The 11,649-nt window shown below is 39.8% G+C and overlaps 1 protein-coding gene across 1 annotated transcript; it reads right to left on the reverse strand.

The window, feature by feature from the left end:
- Positions 1 to 9,801: 9,801 nt before the first annotated feature.
- LOC122042888 (phenylcoumaran benzylic ether reductase Pyrc5-like) lies at positions 9,802 to 11,290 on the reverse strand. Its single transcript, XM_042603278.1, has 5 exons — positions 11,066 to 11,290; positions 10,828 to 10,965; positions 10,444 to 10,684; positions 10,163 to 10,366; positions 9,802 to 10,031 (listed from the first exon to the last, which is right to left on the reverse strand). The coding sequence occupies exons 1-5, from the start codon at positions 11,246 to 11,248 to the stop codon at positions 9,865 to 9,867; spliced, it is 933 nt and encodes a 310-aa protein (XP_042459212.1). The 5' UTR covers positions 11,249 to 11,290; the 3' UTR covers positions 9,802 to 9,864.
- Between the last annotated feature and the right edge of the window lie 359 nt (positions 11,291 to 11,649).

Genomic DNA, 11,649 nt, shown 5'->3' on the forward strand with positions numbered 1-11,649 from the left:
TCTTGGCCCTGGTAGACCGAGGTCTGCTCTTTTAGGATTGGCGGCTCGCTACCTCAACCTATTAGGGAACGCGCATAAAATGGTACTATGCCTGGGCCCAAGAGAAGTTGATTACTATTTTGAAGTATTAAAAGTATAAACTTTTGAACAAGTAAAATGAGTTTCACATAAGTATAAAAGTATTAAAAAATAAGTTTCACATAAGTATTAAAGAATAAGTCTTTAAGCAAGTGAAATAAGATACAGAAGGTGTTTAGAATTCAGTAAGTTAAGTTCTTTATGCAAGCATGATAGTATAGACTTGCCTTACATGTTTAGCCTTTCAGTATGTTACTTTATTAATAGAAGAGCATGAGTTAGTTTACTGTTCTTTGCTATTTATGAGCATGATTAGCTATACATGTTTAGTATTTCAGTTAGTATGATTCCTTTGCTATGTATGAGCATGAGTAGCTTTACATGTTAGCATTCAATTTTAGCATGCTTTTATTTATATACATGCATATTGAGATTTTGTGAGTTAGATAGCGCTCACTAAGCTTTATGCTTATAGACTGCATTTCCTCCTACTGCAGATAAAGGAAAAGCTAACGTATGAAAGGAAGGCGACAAGGTGGTGGTGATGAAGGTGTGTGATGGCTGGACTATGGAGAGATCAAGAGTTTGCTAAGGAGTTGTTAAAACTTACCTGTTTAGAGTTTCCTTTTCTTTTCTCCTTAATGCTATGATGAAGTCGAGATTGTAATTGAGTCTATTCCGCACTTGTAGCTTGTTATGTTTTATTGTTGGAGTATTATCTGTTTACTATTGCTAGAGTAGTTTCCTTCTTCTTAATGAGTTATTATACTGCGTGGTTGTGTGATTATATGTTCCAGCCGCCTGTGGCTGAGTATACACTGTTTGTATTGTTGATTTAGTCACCGGTACAGGGAAAATTTTGTCGAAATTTTTCGATAGGGATTTCTCATAGTTAAGTAGCGTATCGGTTAAGTAGAGTTAGTAGTTAAGTAACGGTCAACCTTAGAGAGTAGTAGTAGTAAGAAGGGTGGTCGTTACCAGGCCCATAGTCCATTTAAGTAGTAAGTGTAGTTAAGTGATCTCACTTGGTTACCAGGATTCATAAACTCTAATACTTAAGCCTGGAGGTTTATAGTTCGAATCCTGGGGGAGGCAAAAATCCACTGCCAGGGGTGGAAAGTCCTAGTGAGTAACGGCACGGTCAAGGGTCGTTGGTCGACGACATGAGAGGTCGCCAAATGGGCCGACGACATAAGGGCCGACGGTCGACGATCCGAGGGTCGCCAAATGGGCCAAGAGGGTCGGGTCGTTACACTTTGTCTTACGGATGACCTGATGTACCATGTCATGGACGACGAGTCACCGGTGACAGTTTGGCAAAAGCTGGAAAGTCGGTACATGTCAAAGTCATTAACAAACAAGTTGTATCTTAAGCAGAAATTATTCGGGCTGAAGATGATAGAAGGAACTGATCTGAGCCAACACATCAGCGTATTCAACCAGATTGTAAGTGATCTGAAGCGGGTTGATGTGAAGATCAAAGACGAAGATAAGACGTTGATGTTGTTGAATTCTCTACCTTCATCTCCTACGTACGAGAATTTGGTTACTACTTTGATGTGGGGTAAGGAAACTCTCAAATTGGAGGAGATCACAGGTGCGTTGCTAGGTTTTCACCAAAGGAAGAAAACAAGCAATGAAGTTTCTCAAGGAGAAGGACTTGTGGTAAATAACAACCAAGAGTGTGGTAGGAGTAAATCTCGACATGGATCGGGTAACAATAACAAGGCTCGTTCTAAATCGAGAAGAAAGAAGGTGATCACGTGCTACAAATGTGGAGGCAAAGGTCATACTAAAAGAGATTGTCCAGAGATAAAGAAATATGTTACAGAGAACAAAGGTAGTTCGACAAAGTCTGCAAACATAGTTGAAGAAGAAAATTCAGAGAACGGTGATGGAGATATGCTATCAGTTACGTCAAGTTCGGAGCAGCTGACAGATGCATGGATTTTAGACTCTACATGTTCATATCACATGACTCCAAACAAGGATTGGTTTGACACCTATAGGGCAGTGGATTCTGGTTCAGTGTTGATGGGAAATGATGCGTCATGCAAAGTTATTGACATAGGGAACGTCAGAATCAAGATGTTTGATGGTGTGATTAGAACTTTATGCGATGTCAAATATATACCAGAGCTAAAGAAGAACTTGCTCACTAGGCACACTAGATGGTATTGGTTGCAATTACAAATCAGTGAACGGGGTGATAAAGGTTAGCAAAGGAGCTCTGACGGTACTGAAAGGGCAAAAGGTAGCAGGAAACATCTACAAGTTGATAGGAACTACAGTTGTAGGTAGATCCGCCTTAGTGGAGTCTAAATCAGACAGTATTGTCTTGTGGCATATACGGCTAGGGAATATGGGTGAACGTGGGATGCTAGAACTTTATAAGAGAGATTTGTTGAAAGGTGTCAAGACGTGCAAGCTTGAATTCTGCAAATTCTGTGTTCTTGGGAAACAGAGCAAAGTGCAATTCAAGACGGCAGCAAACAAGACGGAAGGGATTCTGGACTACGTACATACGGATCTCTGGGGACCAGCTAGTGTAGCATCACGTGGAGGATACTTGTATTTTGTGAGTTTTACTGATGATTTCTCACGAAAGGTCTGGGTATACTTTATGCGTCACAAGTCAGAAACTTTTGCAAAGTTTAAATTATGGAAAACTGAAGTGGAGAACCAGACCAGAAGGAAGATCAAATGTCTTAGGTCAGACAATGAGAGTGAGTACATGGATTCAAAGTTTCAGGAATTTTGTAAGCAGCATGGGATAATGAGGCATTTCTCGGTTCGCAGGACACCTCAGCAGAATGGGGTAGCGGAAAGGTTGAACAGGACAATCATTGAGAAGGCAAGATGTCTCAAGCTGAATGCAGGGCTTGCAAAGAATTTCTAGGCGAAAGCGGTTAACATGGCATGTTATCTCATTAATAGATCACCAAGGTCAACACTAGAAGGCAAAGTATCAGAGGAAGTATGGATAGAAAATCAAGTAGATTACTCTCATCTTCGAGTTTTTGGATGTCTAGCCTATATACACATATCTAGTGAGAAAAGATCAAAGCTGGATGCGAAGTCAAAGCAATGCATTTTTCTAGGGTATCAGAAAAGAGTTAAAGGCTTCAAGCTTTGGGATCCTAAGGTAAACAAGGTGGTGATCAATAGAGATGTTGTGTTTGATGAGAAAGCTATGTTACAACGTACTCAGGAAGAAGGAAAGGAAATACCAAAGAGCAACATGGAGAAAGATATTGTGCAGGTGGAGCTAGAGACTCATGTTGGACCCCGTGGTTGTTTTGATGTGATCAACCAAGTTGGTTGGGTCCTGCTTTGTGTTTGATCCCTGTATCTGAGTGTGCAAGAGCTTAGGAGTGCAGAAAGTTGAGTGGAAGACGCAGCTAGCGAGAAGGATGGCACGGGAAGGGAGCCGACGGGCTCGGTGCGCCCGAAGGACGAAAGAGCTGCGGAAGAGTACACTGGTGGGCGAGAAGAATGTGCACGACGTTCGAGGGATGTTAAGCCGGGGAGGAAGGCTGCTCGAGGAGAAGGTCGAAAATTAGGTTCGGGTGAGCCCTATTTCAGTTGGCCGTAATCACCCAAAAGAACGAAGCTTCGGAAGTCAAAGCGAAGGAAAAAGTGAGCTGGAATTCAAGCTCAAGGCGCCTTCATCTTGAAGGCACCTTCAATGCTTGTTGGAGGCGCCTCGGACCTGGCCAAAGTGGTCGTTGAGCTTTCGGATAAAGTTTTATCTGCCCACTTGATGGAGGCACCTTGAACATCCGACATAGAATTTCCAGAGGCAATATAAAGGCCCTTGGAGCTAGGAATTAATCATCAATTATTCAATCAACTCTGTATTCATTTCTAGCAATAGTTCTGAGTTGTTAGAGTGTAAAAGGCTTCTTCACCTTCAGTAAAGGAGACTTTTTCTAGTGCGCTTTTCTTCGCCTTCGATTAACAACCTTCTTGGTTGTAACCAGGTTAACTGTTGAGTTGCTGTTTTATTTCTATTTCTTTATTTCAGTTATTTTATTATTGCTATTGCATTTTTGAGTTGAAAGCATGAGGAAGGTATATATATTTTTTTCAAGCAATTCACCCCCTCTTTCCGGCCCCCGCTGAACCAACAAGTGGTATCAGAGCCCCGACAGCTTCAGAAGGACTAACTACCGACTGAAGTACAAAGGTCAGGATGATGACCGGCGCGAACATTCATCCCCCGAAGTTTGACAGAGACTTCGCTACTTGGAAGTGAAAAATGGAAGTATTTTTTAAAACTGAATTTGATATACTTTTAATAATGAAGTATGTATATGCATCGCCAAAAGATAAAGAAGAGTGCAACTGGACGAAGAAGGAGCAGGCCGATTGCGTGGCCAACGGAAAGGCCGAATTTCACCTGCTCAGTGTTCTGTCGCCCCAGGAGATAAGTCGGATTGGAAGTTACGACTCCGCTAAAGACCTCTAGGATAAATTCCTAGAGCTCCACGAAAGCACCTCAGAAGCAAAGCCAACAAGGCGCGACATCCTCCGGACACAGCTTACGAACCTCCGGATGAACAATGGCGAGAGGGTAGCGCAACTCCAAGCAAGGATCAAAGAACTGATCACGCAACTCACCAATCTCGGAGAATCGGTAACAAACTGAGACTCGATCCGGTACACGCTCAACGCCTTCCCGAAAACTCCCGAGTGAGCCTCCTTAGTAGATGCGTACTACATCTCTAAGGACTTCGAGGTAAGTACTTTAGAAAAATTATTTTCAACTTTTGAACTTCACGAATCTCGGATTGCAGAGCCCAATGAAGTGGAGAAAACAAGTTAGAACATTGTCTTAAAGGCAAGAATAAACGATTTTGACTCCGAAGCCTCGATCGACCAATCGGAAGTGGCACTACTAGTAAAGCGTTTCAATAAGTTTTTTAATTCTAATAAATTTAGATCGTAGACAAAGAGGCATGAGTGAAAGAGAAGAACAGTTCGTTGCTACAACTGCAACGAAGAGGGGCACATCAAAGATGACTGTCGAAACTTGAGGAAAAAGGAAAAGTGACAATCTTTCTCCAAACACAAGAACCTGAAAGCCACATGGTCAGACTCATCCTCTGAATCAGATGTCGAAGAATTTTTGGGGTTAGCGCTAATGGCTAACCATCAGCTAGAAGAAGAGTCAAGCTCAGAAATGAGCATATATGAAGGGGAGGAACATCAGAAGAGGAAAGCTGCAGTAAAGGGGGAGCATCACCAAGTCAGGTAAATCAGGTGCGTAATCTTACCCCTACTCAGTCCTTTCGCTTTATTAAAGCCCTTTCTAAAGAGTTAGATGAATTAAAAAAGGAAAATGAACATTTGGAATTAGAAAATATAAAATTGAAAGATGAAATTGAAAAAACAAAGAATGATGCATGTTTTAAAACAAATATGTTTCAAAAATCAAAACTTAAGATTTATGAAAAATTAAACTGGTATGTTAAACATCATCAAGGTCAACTTAGGAAAATTTTCAAGAATTATATACCCCCTAAGTTTCTGATTAATTCAGTAGGAAGGAACCTCTATTGGGTTCTAAAAACCTTATTAGAATAAATTTCTTTTATTATTAAAACTTCTAGCAAGAAAATTAAACGTTAAAATTTCTTTATGAGACTTTGTCTAAGGAAGTGGTTGTTGCTCCAATAACCAAGAAAGTCTAGTGCCTCGCCACGACCTGGAAGCTGAAATATTGAAATAAAATATTTAATTTCTGAAAAAACATTAAAACTAGAATTAAATAATGCTTTGAAAGTTTTTTTTGCTTAAAATTTTTTTTGGAAAATTCAAAAAAAAAATCATTTTAATTTAGAATTATTTTTTTTGAAAAATTCTAAAAAAAAATCAGTTTACCTAGAAATTTTTTGGAATATTCTAAAAATTCATATTATCTTATTATTACTCTATTTTTGTTGTGATTAAAGGGGGAGAGATAGGTACAAGTTTAGGGGGAGAGAGAGTTTAAACTCTGAGTTTAAACATTTTTGAAAAATTTTGTTTAACTCTTAATTAAATAGTTACAATTTTATTTATTGCAAATTTATGCTTAACATGTTACTTAATTATCTTTTGTCTATTTTTACCCTAACTTGAACTTGGGTTGATGCACATCAAAAAGGGGGAGATTGTTGGACCCCGTGGTTGTTTTGATGTGATCAACCAAGTTTGTTGGGTCCTGCTTTGTGTTTGATCCCTGTGTCTGAGTATACAGGAGCTTAGGAGCGCAGGAAGTCGAGCGAAAGACGCAGCTAGCGAGAATAACGGCACAGGAAGGGAGCCGACGGGTTCGGTGCGTCCGAAGGACGAGAGAGCTGCGGAAAAGTACACCAGTGGGCAAGAAAAATGTGCGCGGCATTCGAGAGACGTTAAGCCGGGGAGGAAAGCTGCTCGAGGAGAATGTCAAAAATTGGGTTCGGGTGAGCCCTATTTCGGTTGGCCGTAATCACCCAAAAGAACGGAGCTTCGGAAGTCAAAGTGAAGGAAAAAGTGAGCTAGAATTCAAGCTCAAGGCGCCTTCATCAAAGCTTGAAGGCGCCTTCATCTTGAAGGCTCCTTTAATGCTTGTTGGAGGCGCCTCGGACCTGGCCAACGTGGTCGTCGAACTTTCGGATAAAGTTTTATCTGCCCACTCGATGGAGGCGCCTTAGACCTCTATTGGCGGCGCCTTGAACATCTGAGATAAAATTTCTAGAGGCTATATAAAGGCCTCTGGAGTTAGGAATTAATCATCAATTGTTCAATCAACTCTATATTCATTCCTAGAAATAGTTCTGAGTTGTTAGAGTGTAAAAGGCTTTTCCGCCTTCAGTAAAGGAGACTTTTTCTAGTGCGCTTTTCTTCGACTTGGATTAACAACCTTCTTGGTTGTAACCAGGTTAACTGTAGAGTCTCTGTTTTATTTCTGTTTCTTTATTTCAGTTATTTTATTATTGCTATTGCATTTTTGAGTTGAAAACACGAGGAGGATATAGTTTTTTTTAGGCAATTCACCCCCCTCTTACCGGCCTCCGTTAAACCAACAACTCATGCCTTTGATGATTCTATCTCAGAGCACACGGAGCATCGCACTATAGCTAATGGTAGAACGAGACGAGTCGTAAAACCACCCACTAGATACAGATTCGAAGACTTGGTATCTTATGCGCTTATCACTAGTAACGGAGACCCTACATCTTTTCAGGAGGCGATACACAACTCTGAGAAGGATAGGTGGGCGGGTGCTATGACAGAGGGGATGGAGTCGTTGCATAAGAACCAAACGTGAAATCTAGTGGAACTTCCTAAAGGAGAGAAAGCTATAGGGTGCAAGTGGATATTCAAGAAGAAAGAAGCAATGTCAGAGGGAGAAGAAGTGAAGTTCAAGTCTCGGTTGGTAGCAAAGGGGTATTCACAGAGAAAAGGGATTGACTATGAAGAAATTTTCTCTCCGGTGGTAAGACATACGTAAATTAGAGCGGTGTTGGCTTTAGTGGCACATCACGATTTGCAACTTGAGCAAATGGATGTGAAGACGACATTTCTTCATGGAAATTTGGAGGAGCAAATTTTTATGTCACAACCCAAGAGATTTAGTCAGCTCGGACAAGAGCGGTTGGTTTGCAAGTTGAAGAAATTGCTCTATGGATTGAAACAATCTCCTAGGCAATGGTACCAATGTTTTGATTCATACATGATTCAAAACGGATATAAGAGATGTGAGTATGACTGTTGCATATATGTGAAGAGCCTTGAAGATGAATCACTGATTTTCTTACTACTATACGTAGATGACATGCTCATTGTTGCGAAGAAGATGAAAGAGGTTGACAAATTGAAGAGACTACTAGGAATTTGACATGAAAGATTTGGGAGAGGCCAAGAAGATTCTTAGGATGAATATTCACAGGGATAGAGCTGCAGGGAGATTATGATTATCTCAATGTAGCTATATGAAGAAGGTGTTGGATAGGTTCAACATAAAGAATGCAAAGTCGGTGAGCACACTCATGGTGCATCACTTCAAGTTATCCAGTATTCAGTGTCCAAAGACGGATACGAGATCCAAGAGATGTCAAAGGTTCCTTATGCCGGTGCAGTTGGTTGTCTGATATATGTCATGGTTTGCACGAGACCAGATTTGGCGCAAGCAGTTAGTATGGTAAGCAAGTTTCTCTCAAATCATGGTCGACCACATTGGGATGTAGTGAAATGGATTTTTAGATACTTGAGAAATACAACTGATTATGGCATCATGTTCAGTAGACAATCAGAAGATCTTTGAGTTGCTGGGTACGTAAATGTAGACTATGCAGGAGATTTAGATAACAAGAGATCTACTACAGGATACGTGTTCACTGCAGTATGAGGACCTATTTATTGGAAATATATGATACAATTTATTATTGCATTGTTTACTACGGAGTCCGAGTACATGGCAGCAACTGAAGCAGCAAAGGAAGTTTTATAGGTTACAGGGTTGGTCAGAGAACTGGGTGTTCAGCAAGGTGGAGTCAAGTTGTTATGCAATAGTCAGAGTGCTATCTATTTGGCGAAGAATCAAGTGTATCATGCGAGAACCAAGCACATTGATGTGAGATTTTACAAGATCAGAGAGTTGATTGCTTCCGGAGAAATTCAATTGAGAAGGTTCACACTGTAGACAATGCTGCAAACATGTTGACAAAGCCAGTGACTACAGAAAAGTTCAAGCATTGCTTGAACTTAATTCATATATCTAAATGCTAGAGGAAGGAAGTCCAGACCCAGAGATCCAGGTAGAGCTTTATTCAGATACTCGTGTTTTTCGAAGGGGTGAATATTCGCCAAGGTGGAGATTATTGACGGATGACTCATATTTAGATAAGGTTAATATGAGGGATGTTATGGAAGAAAAATCTATTACGATTTTTCGTAATAAAATTTTGGTAAGATTTTATATAACAGAATTTTGTTGTGATTTTTCATAACAAAATTCTGTTACGATTTTACCGGGTCTGGGGTTTAGCATTATTTATAGAGATTATTGTAAGCCTATTGTACAACAACAAACACAAGAATCATTAGATGTGATTCTTTTGTGTAGAGAGAAATTTAATAAAGCTTCGGCCGTTTTTGTGGAGTAGGCACGTTGCCGAACCACGGTAACTTTTCTTCTTTCTCTTCTTCTTCTCCTTCCTCGTGTTTGCTCTCCTTTTGTGCGTCTTTGTCTTGTTGCTCCGCACGATCTCTTTTCTCTCTTCCTCTTCTTCCGCGGTTTAGAGGTTGAGAGGTGTTGTCCTCTCTTTGCGCAAACATGAACATTGTTCACGAACATTGTTCACAAATATTGTTCATGAATATTAATCACGAACATTATTCATGAATATTGTTCACGACATTAACAAACTGAACATATATGTATTCAGACTTATTTATTTAGTTTAACGAGTTGTTCAAACTTATTTATTTAATTGATCTTGTGTATATTGAACGAACAAAAACAAAGCGGCTTTTATTTTAATATCTATAACATAGTAATTCCATATATTGTGCCGGTATTCAAGTATATTGATAAGAATTTTATTAATGAATGTAACATGATCCATGAATATTGTTCACGAATATTGTTCATAAATATTGTTCACGAATGTTGATCACGAACGTTATTCATGAATATTGTTCACGAACATTAACAATCAGCAAAAGTGAAAGAACAATGAACACAACACAAGATAACAAAGCGGCTTTTATTTTAATATCAATAACATAGTAATTCCATATATTGTGCCGCTATATTCAAAGCAATCTATTCAAGTATTCATCAGCCGTAGTGTATTTAACATCAGGATAGAGCTTCGTAGCCTCCACACCACTCAGTGGGTCAATATCGAAATTGGTTTCATCGCCGTTGATAAAGACGGAGTAAAAAATTCCAAGCATGGTGCTCAATTGAGGTGGGCCTTCTGCATAGCACAATTTACTAATACAATTAGTTAAAATACCTATATATGATCGATACCTTAAATAATTATTATATTGATCACGAATATTAATTAATATTGTCCGAAAGGGATTAAATGTCCGAAGCAGATACCTTGGATTTGCTTCAAAACTTCTTCTTCAGAAAGATATACCCTCTCAAAAGTCTTGCCAAACTTTTTCTCCCAAAGCGACACGAGCTCATTATGGGTGAGAATATTTGCTACTGGTCTCATGAACAAAATCTTGTTCAAGGTCCTCGGATCGTCCACTGCTCTAATAGTGTATGCTCCAATATCTTCTTCATCGAGAAAGATAGCTGCCACCATGAATGAAAGATTGAAGTTGCATGAAAGCATGCATGCATGGGGCCGGAAAATTATATAGATATATTACCTTTGGTATTGCCATCGCCTAAAGTGACGACGACCTTGTCTTTTGGAGGGCCAGTGGCGCCTGGTTGTGCTAGGGTTGTAAGGAAGTGCCCAGCACACAAGTTACTGGACACGTAGGTGTAAGGGATCCCAGCTGACTCCGTGGCCCTTCGGATCTGTGCTTTGATTTCGAACACTAACTTTCCTGGCTCCACCACGTTGACTCGATCCACGTCATTGCCATACTCAGAAGGGAAAAACCTCTACAATTATATATTAATTAGATATATGCATATTAATTAATTTTGGGTTAAGAAATTAAATTGCAATGTATACGTGATTAATGTTAAAGTTAAAAGTAATTATCGAATATATACATGATGAAAATTAAAGGGTGAGGAACGACCTTGATGTGTTGACCGGCATCTTTGATGGCGTCGATGATCTTGAGTTGGTCCTTGAGCTGTAAGAAACCCACAGTGGAGAACACAACGTCTACCTGCTTGATCGCCCTCACAAGGCTTTCGTGGTCGTGCAAATCTCCCTGTTTAATTAATTAAAAGGTAACAAACATGATCGACCGATCACTATGGAATTAATAGATAACAATATTTAATACATATATTTATATTTATATTTCTTACAGGAAGGAGGGCGACGCCGGCCGCTTGGAAGTCATTGAGGAGTTTGGCCCTGGCGGGTGATTGGTCGGCCGTGCTACGGACGAGGGTGAAGGTGGGATGCCCTGCCCGTGCGCTCGCCGCCACGATGCGCTGGCCGATGTAGCCGGTGCCGCCGATCACTAGAATCTTGCTCTTGGTCGCCATCTACTCTTCCCAGCCAGGGACGTGGGTAATTAATTAAGGTTAATGTCAGTTTATAATGGGGTTACGAGATTGTACCAACCAACTGCAATTGATTTTGACACTTGAAAAAAAAAATGATGGATGAATTAGAATGGCATCTTCGCTAATTAATAGCATTGATGAAAATGATGCATTGAATCTCGATACTCATTCTAGACCCTTGTTTTTTTAATATATAAAACAAGAAAATTAATTCTTTTAACCAAAACTTTAGAAACCTTTGTGGACATTGAGGAAGAGCCTCCCCTAAGCCTTGCTAAGTATCTTTTCACACGCCAAACATTAAGGCAAGACTTCAAATTTTATTTTCTATACTATATGGATCATATTATGTGGAGGATTATGAATTTCTGATGTCGCTT

This window comes from Zingiber officinale, chromosome 2A, assembly GCF_018446385.1.
Source record: "Zingiber officinale cultivar Zhangliang chromosome 2A, Zo_v1.1, whole genome shotgun sequence".
NCBI classification, from domain to species: domain Eukaryota; kingdom Viridiplantae; phylum Streptophyta; class Magnoliopsida; order Zingiberales; family Zingiberaceae; genus Zingiber; species Zingiber officinale.